This window comes from Rhinoraja longicauda, chromosome 25, assembly GCF_053455715.1.
Source record: "Rhinoraja longicauda isolate Sanriku21f chromosome 25, sRhiLon1.1, whole genome shotgun sequence".
Lineage (NCBI taxonomy): Eukaryota > Metazoa > Chordata > Chondrichthyes > Rajiformes > Arhynchobatidae > Rhinoraja > Rhinoraja longicauda.
In genome coordinates this window covers 3455556-3476713 of record NC_135977.1, presented here as the reverse complement: position 1 = coordinate 3476713, position 21158 = coordinate 3455556, and the positions used below count along the sequence as shown (strand labels likewise).

Genomic DNA, 21158 nt, shown 5'->3' with positions numbered 1-21158 from the left:
GAAGGCAGTGGAGGCCAATTCTCTGGATGCGTTCAAGAGAGAGCTGGATAGAGCTGTTAGAGATAGTGGGGTGAAAGGATATGGGGAGAAGGCAGGAACGGGGTACTGATTGTGGATGGTCAGCCATGATCACAGTGAATGGCAGTGCTGGTTCGAAGGGCCGAATGGCATACTCCTGCACCTATTGTCTGTTGTCTATTGTCCAAGACCCTTTCAGGGGTCGGAATAACTGGGGTTTGGTTGGAGGGTGGCTGTAATTTGGTTTTTTTTTGGCACAGCATCCACTGATGTGCACAGGAGTTCTTGCAACAGTGGTCAGCTGGGTTCACAATTATATTTTTTTTAAAAGGCAGTTACCAATGAAGATGTGACCCAAATTCTCCCTGCAGGCTAAAATATCAAACGGTTCACACAGTGGGATGCATACAACAGCAGAATCACTGATTAAAAACGACACATTAACGACGATTAACCCTACACACATCATTTACAAAGTCACAGTGCAAAAAGAGACAAGATCTTGCTCAGATACATCCGCTTCTGGGAACTGCCAAAGCTGCTCCAGAAGAGAAATGCAAGCTGTTTTTGCAACACTTTTTCCACCGTACAACAAATGGAATAACAGTGCAAAGCACACAACACACATTGCATGCATGAATTAAAAAAGGTCATTCCCATCGCATGGCAAACAATTATCAGCAACTCTTAAACACATTTCAATAAATTTGGATCACCCACAAAGACCGTCCAAACACTGGGGCCCGAGTCTTACCCACACCACTATTTCCATCAGATCTGGAGTGATTTGGCATTTGTCTGATTGCAGCAGATTGCCAATGAAGGTTTTCAGAAACAGAGAAGCCACCTATTTGTATGGCAGGACAATTGACCACATGCTGTCTTGAAAACTTGGCCTAAAAGTTTAACTTTACAATAGTTCAGAAGGTCAGTTTATGTGCTTTTAGAACCACATTTTAAAATTATATAATTTATATTTGGACGCTCAGCGGTAGAGTTGCTGGCTCACAGCGCCAGGGACTCAGGTTCGATCCTGACTACGGGCGCTGTCTGTACGGAGTTTGTACATTATCCCTGTGACCTGCGTGGGTTTTCCCTTGTTCCGGTTTCCTCCTACACTACAAAGACGTGCAGGCTAATTGTCTTGGTAAAATTGTCCCTATTGTGTGTCGGATAGCGTTAGTCTGCGGGGATCGCTGGTCGGCGCGGACTCGGTGGGACAATGGGCCTGTTTCCGCACTGTATCTCTAAACTAAACTCAGCTGCCCACGTACCTAATTAAAATGCCAATTAAATAATCTAGAATTCAATGAATCAACTTGAATGAACATTCCCAAATATTACTGAAGTAACCCTACAAGAATTAATGCAGAGGCACATTCCACTCACAAGAGTGGAAGCAATTCATCCTCGATGCTGAGGATAACTGGCCAACAATAGCAGCTGAGGTCCGTATAATTACCATACGCTGCACCACACTAAATGGACGCTTTATTCTCTGATAAAGCAGGATTTGTTTTCCCAATGTACACAAAAAGTGCCCACGTGAATCTAATCTCTGTGGTCTCGTCACTCACTAATTGGTGCGATTAGGTAAATCTCTAGGAATGTTCGCCATTATGAAAATTAAATCTGGCAATGTACATCTCCCGTGCAGTCCCCAGCGACATTTGTTACGTCAGAGATATGTCTGGGTTCCCATTCTGCGCTGGAAAAAGTCCAGAGAAGATTTCGGAGGAGAACGCCAGGAGGTTGGGCAGGCCAGGACTTTATTCCTTCGAGCGCAGGAGCTCAAAAGGTGATCTTACAGAGGTGGATATGATCACGAGGGGAATTGAGGAATTGATAGGGTGAATGCATAGTCTTTTATCCTGGATGGAGGAAATCAAGAACCAAAAAGACATAGGTTTAAGGTGAACGGGGAAAGATTTAATAATAACCTGAAGGGGCAACTGTTTCACTCAGAGGGTGATGAGTATATGGAATGAGCTGTCAAAAAAGCATCTTGGACAGGTAGGTGGATAGGAAGGAAGTCCTGCTGAGTGCCCTCCCATGAACTGTCTCCTTCGGATGGTCACGTCGCACAGCGACCCGGCACAGACCTATTTGCACTTTATACTGTTTAAACTGTTTCTAATTTTGTTACTCTGGGTTTCTCTAAATTTCTGTTGATTAGCTAATTCATTTATTGCATCGAATGGAAGTTGCATTCCCAATCTCGTTGTACCCCCCCTGTACAATGGCAATAAAGATATATTGTATTGTATTGTATTGTAGAGGGATATGGACCAATTGCAAGCAAATGGAACTAGATAAGAGGTGGGATCGTGGTCGGCTTGGACAGGTTGGGCCAAGAGTCAGTGTTGCAAGACTCTATAACCCTTCAGTTAGCTCATTGCTACATTGCAAGTGTGAAGCAAGCGGCTCTTCTGCCGTGCCAATGGGGGCGTGAAAGTGATGGCCAGGTAGCCTAAACACATCTTCGGGCTACTCGACTGGTAAATTGGGATGCTGGTAATTTACCGTAGCTTAGCGTAGATCTTGGAACCTACCAGGCCAAGTTTGGGTCTCTCCTGCAAGTTTGAGCATTGCTTATTAGTCGATACATTGTTTAGAAAGTGCTTACATTAAGTTGATGAGGTTTGCTTAGAATGAAAAGACCCACAAGAGGATTTACTGCCACAGAACAAAGAACTCACCATCTGAAATGGAGACAAGAGCAGGAAGAAAAATATATCATCAGTAACAACAAAAAAAAATCGACGGAAATAGCAATAAACAGTACGCCGAATGTCTACAGGATTTTACGTTGGAAATTTGCTGCTGCAGAGTTATGATTATTGGAGTGGCGCGGGTTATTCTGGGATGCTTACCTTTCAGAGCGATCACTTTGCTCGCTGGGTTCATGATGACACTGTCCGCAGATATAGGACGCCGGATTGGATTTGTTGGGTCATTCAGGTCAATGACGACCACCTGCGCCTGGTCACCCACCTTCTCCCTGATGCAGATGAACTTGTCCGACTCCATGGTAAGGGTGCTGAACCCGATGTTGGCAGGGTTCACTCCTTGGTTCTGGAGCTGGAGGGGAAGACACCACGTTTAGATGCCACCTCGTGGTAGGAAAGCTGCCAGGCTTGCACGCCAGAATAATCTGGTTCATTTTAAGCCCCACTCCCAGATTAGTCAGCAATGACCTGAGCACGGACCGGAAAAACGACACGGTAATTGGAACTACAGCACTCGTCAAGCACTGCCTAGTCAAGCAGTTAAAATGAATGCAGATTGTAGGATGGCATGCTGGCATAGAAACATAGAAAATAGGTCCAGGAGTAGGCCATTCGGCCCTTCGAGCCTGCACCGCCATTCAATATGATCATGGCTGATCATCCACTCAGTATCCCGTACCTGCCTTCTCTCCATACCCCCTGATCCCTTTAGCCACAAGGGCCACATCTAACTCCCTCTTAAATATAGCCAATGAACTGGCCTCAACTACCTTCTGTGGCAGAGAATTCCACTGGCGGAGCAGTAGAGCTGCTGCCTTACAGATTCAGAGATCCGGCTTCAATCTGACTGTGGATGCTGTCTGTATGGAGTTTGTACGTTCTCCCCATGAGCACGTGGGCTTTCTCCGGGTGCTCCGGTTTCCTCCCACACTCCAAAAGACATACAGGTTTGCAGGTTAATTGGCTTTGGTAAAAGTTTTAATTTGTCCCTAGTGTGTGGGATAGTGCTAATATACTGGGCGATCACTGGTCGGTATGGACGAAGGAACTGTTTCTGCGCTGTATTTCTAAAGTCTAAATATTTGACTCTGCATTAAAATTTGATAAGCAAGTCAACGCTGTGGTAAAAGCCAGCTTCTTCCAACTTCGAACCATAGCTAAAATCAAACCTTTCCTCCAATTCGACGACACAGAAAAAATCATTCACGCTTTCATTTCCTCCCGCCTAGACTACTGCAACTCCCAATACACTGGGATCAGCCAATCTTCCCTGTCCCGCCTGCAACTGGTCCAAAACGCCGCAGCGAGACTCCTGACGGGTACCCGTAAAAGGGACCACATCACCCCGATTCTGGCCTCTCTCCACTGGCTCCCTGTACGGTACAGAATCAACTTCAAGCTCCTCCTATTCACGTATAAAGCCCTAAATGGACATTCCCCCCCCTACATCAAAAATCTTCTAACCCCCCTCTCTAACTCCAGGTCCCTCAGGTCGGCCGACTTGGGGCTACTCACTATCCCGCGGTCTAGGCTTAAGCTCAGGGGTGACCGCGCTTTTGCAGTTGCAGCTCCTAGACTGTGGAACAGCATCCCTCTCCCCATCAGAACTGCCCCCTCCATCGACTCCTTTAAGTCCAGGCTCAAAACCTATTTCTACTCCCTAGCGTTTGAGGCTCATTGAGGAGGCGCTGTGAACTGTTTGCGTGCTACTTACTGTATGTTTCATTTTTTTTCCTTAGTACCTAATCAGATGTACAGCACTTTGGTCAACGTGGGTTGTTTTTAAATGTGCTATACAAATAAAATTGACTTGACTTGACTTGACTAAAGAGAATTTACTATTATACAAGCCTGCCTTGTTATACTATAAAATGTGTACGCCACTCAGATTTGAATTGAAACCTCCAATTTAGTTGCTTGCTCATGCTACTAATGCATTTGCTCAAACACTTTATCGAAATACACTGCATTTAGGTCAATTCAAGGTATTATTGCACAACAAACCTTACTGCACATTTTACACTTCAGATAGGTTCCAGGTTTGCGATGTTTTCTACAAGTGTTTGCATTATCAATGAAGACACTTTTGCTATCTGCAAGCACACATCACCATGCACCAAGGCGAATGCAAAAATTAAACTCAGTACTACACAATTATTTAATGCAATATTGCTTTTAGAATATATCCCTTGCCAATAGGTTTATGGTGAGGGGGAAAAGATTTCATAGGAATCTGAGGGGTAACTTTTTCACACAATGGGTGGTGGGCGGAAGAAACAAGCTCACGGGAGGTAGTTGAGGCTGGGACCATCCCAACATTTAAGAAAAGTTAGACTGGTACATGGATAGGTCAGGTTTGGAGGGATGTAGACCGAACGCGGGAATGAAGGGACTTGTGTAGATGAGACATGTTGGTCGGTGTGGGCAAGTTGGGCCATAGGGCCTGTTTCCAAGCTGTATGACTATAATAGCTTTTGGGAGGAGCTTCACATTGCTGCAGTTCAAGACGGATAATCCAACATTAAAGAGCAACAAGGACTGTTTGATGAAGACAGGCCCTGGTAGCAACAACCACATTCCACAGAAAAAAATCCACCCACATTTACTTGGTAGGTTTCAATGAGATCCCCCCCCCCCCCCCCCATTCTTCTAAACTCCAGCCAGTACAGGCCCCAGAGCTATCAAACGCTCCTCATATGGTAACCCTCAGCGTTAACCCCCTTGCTTTTATATTCTAGTCCTCTGGAAATAAATGCTGGCGTTACATTTGCCTTCCTTACTACTGATTCAACCAGCACATTAACCTTTTGGCGATCCTGCACCAGCACTACCTCGTCCCTTTGCACCCCTGATTTCTGAATCCTCTCCCCATTTTGAAAAATAGTCTACGCCTCTATTCCTGCTACCACGTCCGTACACTTTGCTACGCTGTATTCGTTGCCACTTCTTAGCCTGCTCTCCCAAGCTGTCCAAATCTTTCTGTAGAGTCCCTGCTTCCTCATCATTATCTGCCCCTCCACCTACCTTAACTGTCTTCTTTTATCTTTCAAAATTTCCATCTTGCTTTGAGAGAAGCAACGATAGCAAAACAAATTAGCATCTAAACATAAAACAGAGTGCTGATGTGACTCTGGATGATGTGAAAAGGCGCCGTTTTGGGTTCGGACCCTGCCCATAGGAGCCAAAACGTTGCCTACTCATGTCCTCCACGGATGCTGCCTAGCCCGCTGAGTTACTCACTTCGTGTCTTCTGTTGTAAACCAGCATCCGCAGTCTCAGGTGTCGACAAATTAGCACCTCTGCAGGATTTATTGATGACAGCCCGTGACGCAAAGCGGAGTGCTCGAGTCTACAGATACCTTCAAAGAGAGCATGCTCAGGGGGAACAACAGGGCTTTCACGAGTAACCCAATGGCCATCTTTGATAGTTTTTGTATTCGTAGGGATACTCCGTGTTGAAGTTCAGTGCTTTGTTGACAAGCCCAGAAGCAATATTGGAACATAGTGTACTCACGTCACCAGACAGATGATACTGCCATCACTGGACACGTTGCAAAACTGTGTGTTGTGCTCACCATTCTCCACTATAAGTAGTCTTGGTGACAATTTATGCGTATTTATATAATGCCCACAATCAATTTCTGCAGCATTTGTACAAAGCTGGATGATCTCCTTCTGGGTATAGGGTTGAATATGGCGTAAAGCAGATTAGGAAGGATACAATGGCAATGGACAGATCACAATCCGAATGCGAGAGTAAATACGAGAGTTTGCCCGCTGCACCATTCTCAATCGTGAACACAAGGTCAAAACAGCTAGTTTAAATAGCTTGAATGAATACTGACAGTATTTAATCACAATGGATAGAGCTTTGCAGACATGAAACCCCTTAATGCTATTGCACTGCGATTCCTTTAACAGCAACAAATTCCCACCACGAGGCAGGTAATTCACGTTTCACTTTTGCCCGGTATTAATCTTGATTGGGGTATGCACACTAGTCTTTGCCCTCAGATAGACACAAAAAGCTGGAGTAACTCAGCGGGTCAGACAGCTCATCTCTGGAGAGGAGGAATAGGCGACGTTTCAGGTCGAGACCCTTCTTCAGACTGAGAGTCAGGGGAATGGGAAACGAAAGATATAGACGGTGATATAGAAAGATATAGAACAAATGAATGAAAGAAATGCAAAAACGTAACGACGATAAACGATGATAGTCTTTGCCCTCGTTATCTGGGGAGAACACATTTCTTATGAAGCTTTGAGACTTCACAGAAACAATTCAATATTGTTTTTGCTTTCTCCGCTGAAAGAACCTCAGCTTCTCTGCTCTACCCAGTGAAGGTCTTCAACCCGATGCCATGCTAGGAAATCTCTTCAGCTTCCTCAAAGGGGTTGGTTGCCCTGCATACAACTCAACAGCAGGCAGAAACAGACACAATACACCAATTAAAAGCAAACCATGTTTATTAGGTGAACAAAATTGGCTGTCTCAATTTCCCTGCCTCAATAACTCGGAATCTGATATTTCTTTGGTAAACTGACATAGAAGTCTCCTCGAAAGATAAGACACAAAATGCTGGAGGAACTCAACGGGTCAGGCAGCATCTCTAGAGCAAAAGGAATATGTGACGTTTCAGGTCTTGACCCGATACGCCACCGACTCCTTTTCTCCAGAGATGCTGCCTGACCCGTTGAGTTCCTCCAGCCTATCTTTGGTGTAAACCAGCATCTGCAGTTCCTTCCTGCACGTAGAATTTGCCACTTTCAATTAACAACCCCCTAACCGTCCTTTCTCGTTACTGTGCTCCCCCACCACAACCCAGTGCACACATTTCTCCCACCACTTCCTCAGTCACTCTGCTCATTCCCCTCGTATACTCATCTCACATCCTCCGTCTCCCATTTCCTTTGTATGCCCCCCTTTCCCTTCCTCGTCCCCTTGCACCCATATCGCTCCCTCTGGCTTTATGTCTCACTCCTCATCTAGTGTCCTTTTGCCTCTAGCCTTTGTCACTTACTCTTAAATCTGTCAATTAACCCCCCCCCCCCCCCACTGCCCCTCACCTGTATCCACCTATCGCTTGCCAGTCTTTGTCCATCCCCCACCCCTTTTCCAACCTCCCCTCTCTCCCCACCCCCCCCCACCCCTACTCCAAACAGTCTTCAGGGTCCCGACCCGAAATTTTGATTTTGTATCTGATGGTACAACTTCAACTGACAACACTTATTAAAAACTCATTTAACAATTCATCCCAAGTTACAAGAACGTTTGTATTTTAAATGGAAGAGCATTAAAGCTCCAAACATAACCACCTGACCGGTTTGCTTGATGCAGTCAAATGTAATCTGGTTGACCACATCACCTTCTGAAACAGGTTTCTCAACAATTCCAACAGCATAATTCCATGAAGACAGCTAAGCCAGAAAACATCAGCAAGTAGCAAGAATAAAAAAAATTAAGGGTATTAATTCGTTGCCACAGAAGGCTGCGGAGGTCAAGTCAATGGATATTTTTAAGGCAGAGATAGATAGATAGATAGATAGATAGATTCTCGATTAGTACGGATGTCAAGGGTTATGGGGAGAAGGCAGGAGACTGGGGTTAGGAGGGAGAGATAGATCAGCCATGATTGAATGGTGGAGTAGACTTGATGGGCCGAATGGCCTAATTCTGCTGCTGTCACTGTTGCTTTTATCCGGGGCGTTACGGGAGGATGACTAATCACTAGAGACATGCTAATTATGCGCCTTGTTTTTACTGTTGCTCATTCTTAGTTAAAGCATGTCATTTGAGTGTAAAATTATTCTATTGCCTTCCGAGTTCGGGGAATCAAACAAGGCAAAATAGAGAAGGGTTCTTTGTTCAGTTCCAGGAAAACCACAAATTTACTCCAAGCACACAGCGAGCAGGGGCTCCCTCCACACGGCCAGTGTGGAACACACACTGGGAAACGAGGTCAGATTCACTAATACCCATTATTTACACAAATTCCAATACATTGACATTATTTTTTTAATCCACTCACACGCATTAATAATGGCCACTCGTAAAGGGAAAGGCAGCTCCTCAGGTCGTTTAGTTTAGTTTAGAGATACAAGTCAAGTCAAGTCAAGTCAACTTTATTTGTCACATACATATACAAGATGTGCAGTGAAATGAAAGTGGAAACAACTGCAGATTGTGCTAAAACTACAAAACAGAATAGAATTTTTTTCTTAACACAAAAAATAAATACAGTAAATCATATTTTTGACGTAGAACGTGAAACCCTGTTGCATTTACTCACCATCTTAAAAACTCTTCCCGTAGACCAATTTACCAAACCTCAAACCACAGCCAAGGAACAAAAATGCCACAAATGGTGCCCCAATTAGCGACCTCCGCCACAAGACAGGGAACGTCCCAGCAAAGCGGGTGCTCACTATTCCCAACACTAAGCAGATTATCACTGCCTGCTGTCTCCCCATCCACTACCACTTAGAAATGTCAACAGAACAATCTGCCTCACGTTTAAGTCTCAAGCCTGTCCGGGTGTTAAATGAGGCCTTCCAACTCAAAACAAAAGCAAGCTCACACTGGGTGAAGCCAAGGACAGCAAGGTGAATGGAAAGATACTGAATTCCACAAAACCTTTGGTTAATTCTTTGTCACACGAAGGGTGATGGGTGTATGGAACAAGCTGCTGGAGGAGGTAATTGAGACAGGGACTATCCCAACATTTAAGAAACAGTTTGACAGGTATATGGATAGGACAGGTTTGGAGGAATATTGCCCAAATTCCGGCAGGTGGGACTAGTATAGCTGGGACATGTTGGCCGGTGTGAGCAAGTTGGGCCGAAGGGCCTGTTTCCAAACTGTGTCACTCTATGACTCCATAACTCCTCCTTCCAGAGCCAAGGACCCCTGATTCTGGCTGTGACCCAGATCTGCCAGTTTAGGTAAAGGCGATGTTTCAGGTCGAGATCCTTCTTCCGAATCATCACCTATTTCTTTTTGCCAAAGATGTTGCCTGACTCGCTGAGTTTTTCCAGCATTTTGTGTGTAGTTTAGTTTAGAGATCAGGCCCTTCGGCCCACCGAGTCTGCAACGACCAGCGATCTCTGCACATTAACACTACCCTACACGCAACAGGGACAATTTTACATTTACTCCCAGCCAATTAACCTACAAACATGTATGTCTTTGGAGCATGGGAGGAAACGGAAGGTATCGGAGAAAACCAACGCAGGTCACGGGGAGAATATACAAACTCCGTACAGACAGCACCCGTAGTCAGGATCGAACCCGGGTCTCTGGTGTTGTAAGGCATTAGCTCTACCGCTAGGCCACCGCGCCACCCATCTTCAGTTTAAACCAGCATCTGCAGTGACTTCCCACAAAGTTTAGATAAAGATTCAAGAATGATCCCTTCCTCCTCCATGTTTTAAAAAGTAGTGGAAGGGGTCTTCAATATGCCAGGTAGTCTCGATCTCTGCTATAAATTCATGAGGACAGCTCTTCTCTTGCAAGAGATCACACTTTGCTTGCCTGCCACCTTAGTTGCTACAATCACACATTTTCAGTGCTTTGCTGACAAGTACCTTCTGAGCAACAACACTTTCTAATCTATTTTAAAAGTCCTCCACTTTAATACCGTCTGAGGGAAAAAAGACACATCTTTCTGCATTACAATCTATCTGCCATGGCCTTGCCCCATTTTGTCTGGCCTCCTGAAGTCTCTTCTCAGTTTCCCATTCTCTTCACAAACGTTCAGAGGACAACTACAGGTCCACCACCGTTTTTCCGGCAGTTGGTTGTCCGGCACCTCCTTTAATCCGGGACAAAATTACAAGGGCACACTTGAAATCCCTTCCAGAAGTCCCCCCGAAAGTAGGCCGGGAGAGGCGGCCGATCCGGACCCCATGGGGACTTTTGCAGCCGAATTTGCCCACTGTGGCCAGGACTCTGGAACTCCAGCCCGGCCGCAGCCGGCAGATCCGTACCCATAGGCGACTCCCGGGGCCGACTTTGCGGGCCGCCAGTATCTCGGCCCCTCTGTGGCTGATCAGTGGGTTGATCTTTCCCTCTGCGAGTGGAACTCTGGAACTCCAGCCCGACTGGAGCCGGCAGATCTGTTCCCATAGGGGACCCCCGAGGCTGACTTTGTGGGCTGGTATCTTGGGCGCCTGGCGGCCTAGACGGACCAGTTCGGTACCGTTGGACTCCTCTCGGAGACCATGACCTCTGTTGGACCGTCAAAATGGATGATCCAGAAAGGCTCTGGAACCAAGGTTGCCAGACAATTTGTGGTGCACCCGCACTGAATTTCTGGACACAGGATTCCAAATAAATTACAGTCCACCGTACCAGACATCCACATTTACGCAGAAGGATCCTGAAACTGAAAAGTCACCTATCCATGTCCTCCAGAGATGCTGCCTGACCTGCTGAGTTATTCCAGCGCAGTTTATTTTAAGCATTTTCAGGTACTGCCAGGGTATACAGCAAATCAGAGTTCATCATGAAACTTGCGATTCACAATTACAGCAAATGCAGTAGCATGTTAGCTGTATTAATTGGTTTCCTCAAGATTGCAAACCACACTGCCAATAAAAAATAATGTAAATGACACAGATGCACTGTGGAAAGCTTCCTATTGGTATGCAGCACGTTGATTTGGCAACCGCAGATCCCAAGACCACAAGACGATGTGGGGTTGATCACTGAAAAAAGGTTCCAACCTGAAACGTTACCTGATCCTTTTCTCCAGAGATGCTGCCCGACACGCTGAGTTACTCCAGTATTTTGTGTCTATCTTCCATTCACCAGCATGGTCTGTACACCTCCCAGTCTTAGCAATTCAAGTGTTTGTCTACATTTTTAAATGTGACTATCTAGCTCCACCACCCCATCAAGCAATATCATGGGTGGCAACCACCCCCTAGACAAAAACATTCCACAGATCCCCTCTCACTCTTTCCCCGAAATATATAACCTTTTTTAGGCATCTCAGCTATTGAGAAAATTCCCTTCAGATACACCTATCTACAAAATCTCCCCACCTTATAGATAGGCATAGATTTTCTATCTACAAAATATAAGACACAAAAAGCTAGAGTAATTCAGCGGGTCAGACAGCGTCTCTGGAGTAAAGGAATAGGTGACGTTTTGGGTCGAGACTGTTCTCCAGACTGAGAGTCGGGGAAAGGGAAACAAGAGATAGAGACGGTGATATAGAAAGATATAGAACAAATGAATGATAGATATGCAAAAAAGTAACGATGATAAAGAAAACTGGCCATTGTTAGCTGTCAGAGAGCAGGAGGAATCAGAGGGGGAGCAGTGAGAGAGAATGTTGCAGAACTCACGGAGAGAGGAGAACTTTTCCTAGCTACACCTCAATTTTGTATATGTCCACCAGATTCTTCCCTCTCCTACCCTCCTTGTCTTCCTCCCCCTAAGTTGCTCCTACTCCAAGGAAAATAAACCCAAGTTGTCTTGATCCTCTAAACTTCTGAATCTAATATTACAGCTAGGTCACAACTCAACTGGTTTTCAGTAACAGGCTGAATGATTGCACTGCCCTCATCACAGTCTATAATTCCCACAATTACTTCACCGTTTCTCAGAATCTGTTCCACCAAAGCCGACAAATACTGTTTACCAAGCAGCATTAATAATCAACATAGCTGTCTGAAGAATAGTCTCGACCCAAAACGTCACCCATTCCTTCTCTCCCGAGATGCTGCCTGACCCGCTGAGTTACTCCAGCATTTTGTGTCTACCTTCGATTTAAACCAGCATCTGCAGTTTTTTTTCCTACAAAACTCCACTGATACCATTTAACGATAAGACCGTACTTTCTTGTACCAGGGAGTTCTGTACGCAGATTACACCGTCAGAGAGATATATCTCACCGGCCCTTCAACCTATCCGATCTACATCATTCATCGAATACCCATTGTAGACACAAGGAACTGCAGATGCTGGAACCTTGAGTAAAACACAAAATGCTTGAGTAACTCAGCAATGTAAGAAAATAACTGCAGATGCTGGTACAAATCGAAGATATTTATTCGCAAAATGCTGGAGTAACTCAGCAGGTCAGGCAGCATCTCAGGAGAGAAGGAATGCGTGACGTTTCGGGTCGAGACCCTTCTTCAGACTGATGTCAGGGGGCGGGACAAAGGAAGGGTATAGGTGGGGATAGGAAGATAGAGGGAGAACTGGGAAGGGGGAGGGGAAGAGAGGGACAGAGGAACTATCTAAAGTTGGAGAAGTCAATGTTCATACCTCTGGGCTGCAAGCTGCCCAAGCGAAATATGAGGTTCTGTTCCTCCAATTTCCGGTGGGCCTCACTATGGCACTGGAGGAGGCCCATGACAGAAAGGTCAGACTCGGAGTGGAAGGGGGTGTTGAAGTGCTCAGCCACCGGGAGATCAGGTTGGTTAAGGTGGACTGAGCGAAGGTGTTGAGCGAAACGATCGCCGAGCCTGCGTTTGGTTTCGCCGATGTAAAGAAGTTGACATCTAGAGCAGCGTGGATACAATAGATGAGGTTGGAGGAGGTGCAGGTGAACCTCTGTCTCACCTGGAAAGACTGTTTGGGTCCTTGGATGGAGTTGAGGGGGGAGGTAAAGGGACAAATGTTGCATCTCCTGCGGTTGCAGGGGAAAGTGCCCGGGGATGGGGTGGTTTGGGTAGGAAGGGACGAGTGGACGAGGGAGTTACGGAGGGAACGGTCTCTGTGGAACGCAGAAAGGGGAGGGGATGGGAAGATGTGGCCAGTAGTGGGGTCCCGTTGGAGGTGACGGAAATGTTGGCGGATGATTTGTTGGATACGCTGGCTGATGGGGTGGAAGGTGAGGACAAGGGGGATTCTGTCCTTGTTACGAATGGGGGGAGGGGGAGCAAGAGCGGAGCTGCGGGATATAGAAGAGGTCCTAGTGAGAGCCTCATCTATCATGGAAGAGGGGAAGCCCCGTTTCCTGAAGAATGAGGACATCTCTGATGCCCTAGTGTGAAACACCTCATCCCGGGCGCAGATGACGCGTAGACGGAAGAATTGGGAGTAGGGGATAGACTTTTTGCAGGAGACAGGGTGGGAAGAAGTGTAGTCCAGATAGCTGTGCGAGTCAGTGGGTTTATAGTAGATGTCAGTCACTAGTCTGTCTCCTGTGATGGAGATGGTGAGGTCCAGAAACGGTAGGGAGATGTCGGAGATAGTCCAAGTATATTTAAGAGCAGGATGGAAATTGGTAGTGAAGTGTATGAAGTCAGTGAGTTCTGCATGGGTACAAGAGGTAGCACCAGTGCAGTCGTCGATGTAGCGGAAGTAGAGTTCGGGGATGGGGCCGGTGTACGCCCAGAACAGGGATTGTTCGAGGTACCCGACAAAGAGGCAGGCATAGCTAGGCCCCATGCGAGTGGCCATAGCTACGCCTTGCAACTCAGTCAGGTCACGTAGCATCCAAGGGGGGAATGAACAGGCAGCGGTTCTGGTCTGGACATTTTACATTTTAGATTTCAACTGGAACAAACTACAATGCACAATGTTTCTAGGTTATCAATATTCTGAACCTTGGTCTAATTGCCCCAATTACCTACAAGAGGTGCACCCTCCATGATTTTGCAAAAGGACCAGCTGATAACCATTCAGCTTAAGTAGTTTATTAGTTTGTAAGCTTGCTAAGGTCACACGATAAGTTGCTCAAGATATAGCAAGGATGGACGATAGCAAGGCCGAGCTTTTGATAATGAACAAATGATGTTTAGAAAACATGAGGACTGAAATTTTTTAAATTGCATTTGTAAAGAAAATAAAACACTTGCAATTGTGGAATTATAATTCAATTCACTGAACAGATGCTGATCATTTAGACGCTCATGACATCTTGTAACCCAATCAATAAACGCACTGTAAATGCACAGGGGGGCTGTGACAAGCGGCAGATGGAATACTAAAGGCTTGGTGTTTGGCAAACACCAACAAAAATATGTGGTAAGCACTCAATTTCATGCATTTCAAACTAAGTACCAGGGAATGGGAAATTAATTACAATATTGCAGGACAGAACTGTGAAGTCCCAAGACTGAGAGACTATGGAGGCTGGCATGACATGGCAAACTTGAGATCTGAAATTAAGATGTCTGTTTGCACCGGCTGAATAAGCAAGAGGATCTGCAGACTTTTCTAGCCTGGGCGTTGCACACTAACACCACGACTAGGCAGCACGGTGGCACAGCGATAGAGTTGCTGCCTCACAGCACCAGATTTGTACGTTCTCCCCGTGACCACGTGGGATTTCTCCGAGATCATAGCATTCATATTTCATTACTCCATTAAGGACGACACGGTGGCGCAGTGGCAGAGTTGCTGCATTACAGCGCCAGAGACCTGGGTTCCATCCTGACTATGGGTGCTATCTGTACGGAGTTTGTACACTCTCCTTGTGACCCTGTGGGTTTTCTCCGGGTGACAATAGACAATAGGTGCAGGAGGAGGCCATTCGGCCCTTCGAGCCAGCACCGCCATTCAATGTGATCATGGCTGATCATTCTCAATCAGTACCCCGTTCCTGCCTTCTCGCCATACCCCCTGACTCCGCTATCCTTAAGAGCTCTATCTAGCTCCCTCTTGAATGTATTCAGAGAATTGGCCTCCACTGCCTTCTGAGGCAGAGAATTCCACAGATTTACAACTCTCTGACTGAAAACGTTTTTCCTCATCTCCGTTCTAAATGGCCTACCCCTTATTCTGAAACTGTGGCCCCTGGTTCTGGACTCCCCCAACATTGGGAACATGTTTCCTGCCTCTAACGTGTCCAACCCCTTAATAATCTTATATGTTTCAATAAGATCCCCTCTCATCCTTCTAAATTCCAGTATATACAAGCCTAGTCGCTCCAGTCTTTCAACATACGACAGTCCCGCCATTCCGGGAATTAACCTAGTAAACCTACGCTGCATGCCCTCAATAGCAAGAATATCCTTCCTCAAATTTGGAGACCAAAACTGCACACAGTACTCCAGGTGCGGTCTCACTAGGGCCCTGTACAACTGCACACAGTACTCCAGGTGCGGTCTCACTAGGGCCCTGTACAACTGCACACAGTACTCCAGGTGCGGTCTCACTAGGGCCCTGTACAACTGCAGAAGGTGCTCCTGTTTCCTCCCACTCTCCAAAGACATACAGGTTTGTAGGTTAACTGGCTTGGTATAAATGTAAATTGTCCCTAGCGTGTGTAGGATGGTGTTAATGTGCGTGGATCGCTGGTCGGTGAGGACTCGGTGGGCCGAAGGGCCTGTTTCCGCGCTGTATCTCCAAACTAAACAAAACATGCAGATCCCCAGTTTGCAAGGTTTTCACAGGGAGTAAGAGGGTGACCAACACTAACGGAGATACAAATCCAACAATGGTTGCACATATACAAAAGCTTTTCACTGTACCTCGGTACATGTGACAATAAACAAAACAACAGCAAGGCTAAGGAAAATTAAACTTTGTTGGAATGACTATACAGGAAACAGCTGCTTTTAGGCAGGGTCAAAGCAATTTTTAGCCAAGTTTAAAATCTGCTGCTCATATATCGACCGCAATTTCGACCTCAATCTGCTTAATATTTAAAATCAAATGGTGGATATGAAGATTGACCCACTGAATTTACTTTTTAAATCAATATAAACAACTCATTTGCCAAGTAAAGAAGTTTGTTATGCTACCGAAGCAATTCAAGCCTTACTGCAGTGTTGCAGATACTCAACCAAAGGGTCCCGGCCCAAAATACCACCTGCTGATCCCTCCACAGATGCTGCCCAACCCGCTGTTTGTCCCGCATTTGTTTAGCTCCACATTGCAGCATCTGCGGTTCCTTGTGTCTCCTTAATGCATGACTGGTGGGTTGCACTGCCTATTTGAAGTCATTCAATCAAGGCTAGTTCGAACAAGCAGCCGGACTAAGTCTGCCGCTGACTCTACACTGAAGAGGAACTGCAGATGCCCAGTCCCCACAAGCCATCACAGGGAAGTTCATAAGTGACAGGAACAGAATAAGGCCATTCGGCCCATCAAGTCTACTCTGTCATTCAACCATGGCTGATCTATCTCTCCCTCCTAACCCCATTCTCCTGCCTCCTCCCCATAACCCCTGACACCTGTACTGATCAAGAATCTATCTATCTCTGCCTTAAAAATATCCACTGACTTGGCCTCCACGGCCTTCTGTGGGAATGATTTCCACAGATTCACCGCCCCATGCCCCAAAGACATTCTTGCCATAGAGGGAGTACAGAGAAGGTTCACCAGATTGATTCCTGGGAAGGCAGGACTTTCATATGAAGAAAGACTGGATAGACTCGGATTGTACTCGCTGGAATTTATAAGATTGAGGGGGGGGGATCTTATAGAAACTTACAAAATTCTTAAGGGGTTGGACAGGCTAGATGCAGGAAGATTGTTCCCGATGTTGGGGAAGTCCAGAACAAGGGGTCACAGTTTAAGGATAAGGGGGAAGTCTTTTAGGACCGAGATGAGAAAGTTTTTTTTCACAGAGTGGTGAATCTGTGGAATTCTCTGCCACAGAAGGTAGTTGAGGCCAGTTAATTGGCTACATTTAAGAGGGAGTTAGATGTGGCCCTTGTGGCTAAAGGGATCAGGGGGTATGGAGAGAAGGCAGGTACAAGATACTGAGTTGGATGATCAGCCATGATCATATTGAATGGCGGTGCAGGCTCGAAGGGCCGAATGGCCTACTCCTGCACCTATTTTCTATGTTTCTAAAGTATGAAACTTTCCACAGACTCACTCACCGTTAAGATTATAATACCCCTCCAAAAAAAGGGAATAATAATGTTAACTGATTAAACCATGGGCCTTTTTCACCACGATAGACATATGGATATGAGCAGGTCGTTGAGGCAGGTACAATAACAGCATTTCAAAGGCAGTTGGACAGGTACATGGATTAGGAAAGGTTTAGAGGGAAATGGGCCTAATGGGACCAGTATAGAAGGGGCATCTTGGTCAGCAGGGGGAACCGAAGAGAGCGGATTTGTGCTGTATCATTCTATGACTCAGTCCACAGGGAAAATTAATCACCCCCATTATTCCCTCCCCCCTCCCTCCCTCCCAGCACATACAGAAGTTTGCAGCTATGTAAATAGGCCGAATAGCAGATCATATGCCTGTCCCGCTGAGTTACTCCAGCATTTTGTGTCTACCTTTGATTTAAACCAGCATCTGCAGTTCTTTCCTACACAGATCATATTTATCTACCCCCCTCCAAAACCGAGATATCCTTTCAATTGAACAGCACCAAATAACTGGGTACAAGGGAAATCAGTGATTAAAGCAGAGCTCCTGGATGTGAGGCAGGTTATTAACAGGCCCATTCTTTTCTCTGTCCCCACCCACTGTCACCCCACCCACCTCACGGCCCCATTCTTCCCCCCCCCCCCCCCCCCCAATCCCCACCATAGCCCTAGGCACCCCCTCAACACATCCAATGACTTGGATAAGGGGATTGAAGGCTTTGTGGCCAAGTTTGCAGGTGATGCTAAGATAGGTGGAGGGGCAGGCAGAGTAGAGGAAAGCAAGGACTGCAAAAGGGCTTCGACGGGTTAGGAGAGTGGGCAGATGAAATTCAGTGTAGCAAAGTGCAGAGTCATGCATTTTGGTAATAAAAAAAGATTATTTTCTAAATGGAGAGAGAGTCCAGAATTGGAGACACCAAGGGACTTGGGAGTGCTGGTGCAGGACTCCCAAAAAGTTCATTTGCAAGTCGAATCAGTAGTAAGGATGGCAAATTCAATGCGAGCATTTATATCAAGAGGATTGGAATACAAAAACAGAGATGCAAATGCTGAGGCTCCATAGGGCGCTGGTCAGGCTGCATTTGGAATACTGAGAACTAATTTTGGGCGCCATATCTGAGGAATGATGTGCTGGCTCTGGAGAGGGTCCAGAGGGGGGTTTACAAGAATGATTCCTGGAATGAGTGGGTTAGCATATGATGAGCGTTTGTCAGCACTGGGCCTGTACTTGCTGGAGTTTAGAAGGTTGAGGGGGGGACCTCGTTGAAACTCAGAATAATGAAAGGCTTAGATAGAGCGGATGTGGAGAGGATGTTTCCACTGGTGGGAGAGTCTAGGACCAGAGGTCACAGCCACAGAATTAAAGGGTGCTCTTTCAGAAAGGAGGAACTTCTTTAGTCAGAGGGCAGTTAATCTGTGGAACTCATTGCCACAGAGGGTTGTGGAGGCCAAGTCAGTGGATATTTTTAAGGCAGAGATAGACAAATTCTTGATTAGATTGGGTGTCAAGGGTTATTAGGAGGCAGAGATCAGCCATGATTGAATGGCGGAGTGGGCATGATGGGCCGAACTTCCCAATTCCACTCCAATAGCTTGTGAACGCCAGTCTCTCCCTCCTTACCCCGACTGCCCCATTCTCACCCCCTCCCATTTCATCATCTCCATTCACCCCCTCCCCTTACCTCAGTCCCACTTTCCCAGTCTCAACCCCCTCCCACTCCCCAACCATCTCAATTCTCCCCCTCCCTTCCAACAAAGCGTCAATCTCCCCCCACATCCCCCAAGTTTCTGTCTCTCTCTCCAAAGCCCCAGTCTCCCCCCACAGATCTTCCAACAGGCCCGGTCTCTCCTCGCCCCCCCCCCCCCCACACATCATTCCCATTCTCACCCCTCCCCGACACCAATTTCAGCCCCAGCCCCCCATCCAGTATTTCTATCCCCCCCTCCCCATTTGCTCCCACATCTTTGTCTCCCCCCACAACCCGTCTCCTCTCCTCTCCCAATACCTCCCCCAGCCCCATATCACCTGAACTCCCATCGCCTCCCCCACAGCCAGTCTCACTCCACCCCCACAGCCAGTCTCACTCCACCCCCACATCCTCTCCTGCCCCCCCCCCCCACAGCCCCCCCAGGCTAGTCTCTCTCTCTCCTCCCCCACCCCTCACCCCCTCATCTCTCCCTCTCCCCCGTCTCCCCCCCACACCCTCGTCTCTCTCCCTCTCCCCCACCTCCTCATCTCCCCCCATCCCCTCGTCTCTCCCCCCCCCACTCCCAGACTCCCTCCACACATCTCTCTCCCTCCCCCATCCCCTTGTCTATCCCCCCATCCCCTCCTCTCTCCCCCCACCCCCTCGTCTCTCCCCCCACCCCCTCGTCTCTCCCCCCCACCCCTCATCTCTCCCCCCCACCCCTCATCTCTCCCCCCCACCCCTCATCTCTCCCCCCCCCACCCCTCCTCTCTCCCCCCCTCCTCTCCCCCCCCCACCCCTCCTCTCTCCCCCCCTCCTCTCTCCCCCCCTCCTCTCCCCCCCCCACCCCTCCTCTCTCCCCCCCTCCTCTCTCCCCCCCTCCTCTCCCCCCCCCACCCCTCCTCTCTCCCCCCATCCCCTCCTCTCTCCCCCCCAGGCCGGGCTGCGGCCACAACTAGGCCGCGGTTGCTACACAACCGGCGCCCGCCGTCCGTCCGTCCGTCCGTCCCTCACTCCCCCCCCCCCCCCCCCCCTCCGCCCCCCGCTGCGCCCCGCAATCTTCGCCCATCACTCTCCCCCCTCTTCGCCCCTCCATCCCTCCCCGCCGTCGCGGCGCCGACCTGCAGGTGCTCCTGGAAGCGGATGGGCAGGATCTGCGCCATGGTGCCGGTGTCCATCCCCGTCCCGCCGCCCCTCAGCTCTCCGGCCGGCCGTCCCTCCTAACTGCGCAGGCGCGCGCCCGGCAACCCAGCCCGGCACCCCACACACCGCGCAGGCGCGCGCCCGGGAACCCCGCCCGGCATCCCACTCACCGCGCAGGCGCCCGACTGCCGGCGTCCCACTCAACGCGCAGGCGCCCCCCAAAGCCGCCCGACCGCCGGCGTCCCTCCTCACTGCGCAGGCGTGCGCCGACGCCCCTCCCCTCACCTCCCTCCCGCTGACGTCACCAGAGGTGACTGACTGGCCTCCCGCCCAATCTCAACGCGGTCCTGGGGTTCTACACCCCGCCCACCGACCGGAAAACTCACCAATGGGCGCCCGAGGTGGGCGGGACCCGGGCGCCTCACTCCCTCACCTCCATGGGCTGCCCAGGGCGGCAGCATCCGCCAGTTGCAAATAGCACCCCGCGCTCAACCATCGCTTTCACCATCGCAACGCAGGCAATTTCTGCCCGACGGGGAGCCACATTGCAAATTGCAGTTGTGCCAGATTTTCAGTGGTCTGTTCCCCTGCCGGGAGTTGCAATTAGCGCTGTTTTTATTGTTGTTGCAGTTTCTGTGTATCCGTCCGCCTGCTGCACCACTGCACAGGAGATGATGATGATGATGATGCTGCAGATGTTGCAGATGTTGCAGATGTTGCAACTGCAACCTCCCTGAAGTTGCAATGCCGCTCTTGCTGAGTCTGCTCTGCCCTGGCGTTGCAGACG

At 48.1% G+C, this 21158-nt stretch overlaps 1 protein-coding gene across 1 annotated transcript in view; it reads right to left on the bottom strand.

The window, feature by feature from the left end:
• LOC144606017 (clathrin heavy chain 1-like) overlaps positions 1-20470 on the bottom strand; it is a 91471-nt gene extending 71001 nt beyond the window's left edge. The window contains exons 1-2 of the mRNA XM_078421769.1: positions 20350-20470; positions 2892-3099 (exon numbers count right to left, since the gene is read on the bottom strand). Coding sequence (XP_078277895.1) covers positions 2892-3099; positions 20350-20406 — 265 coding nt within the window. The 5' untranslated portion in view covers positions 20407-20470. The remainder of the gene's footprint in view (positions 1-2891; positions 3100-20349) is intronic.
• Between the last annotated feature and the right edge of the window lie 688 nt (positions 20471-21158).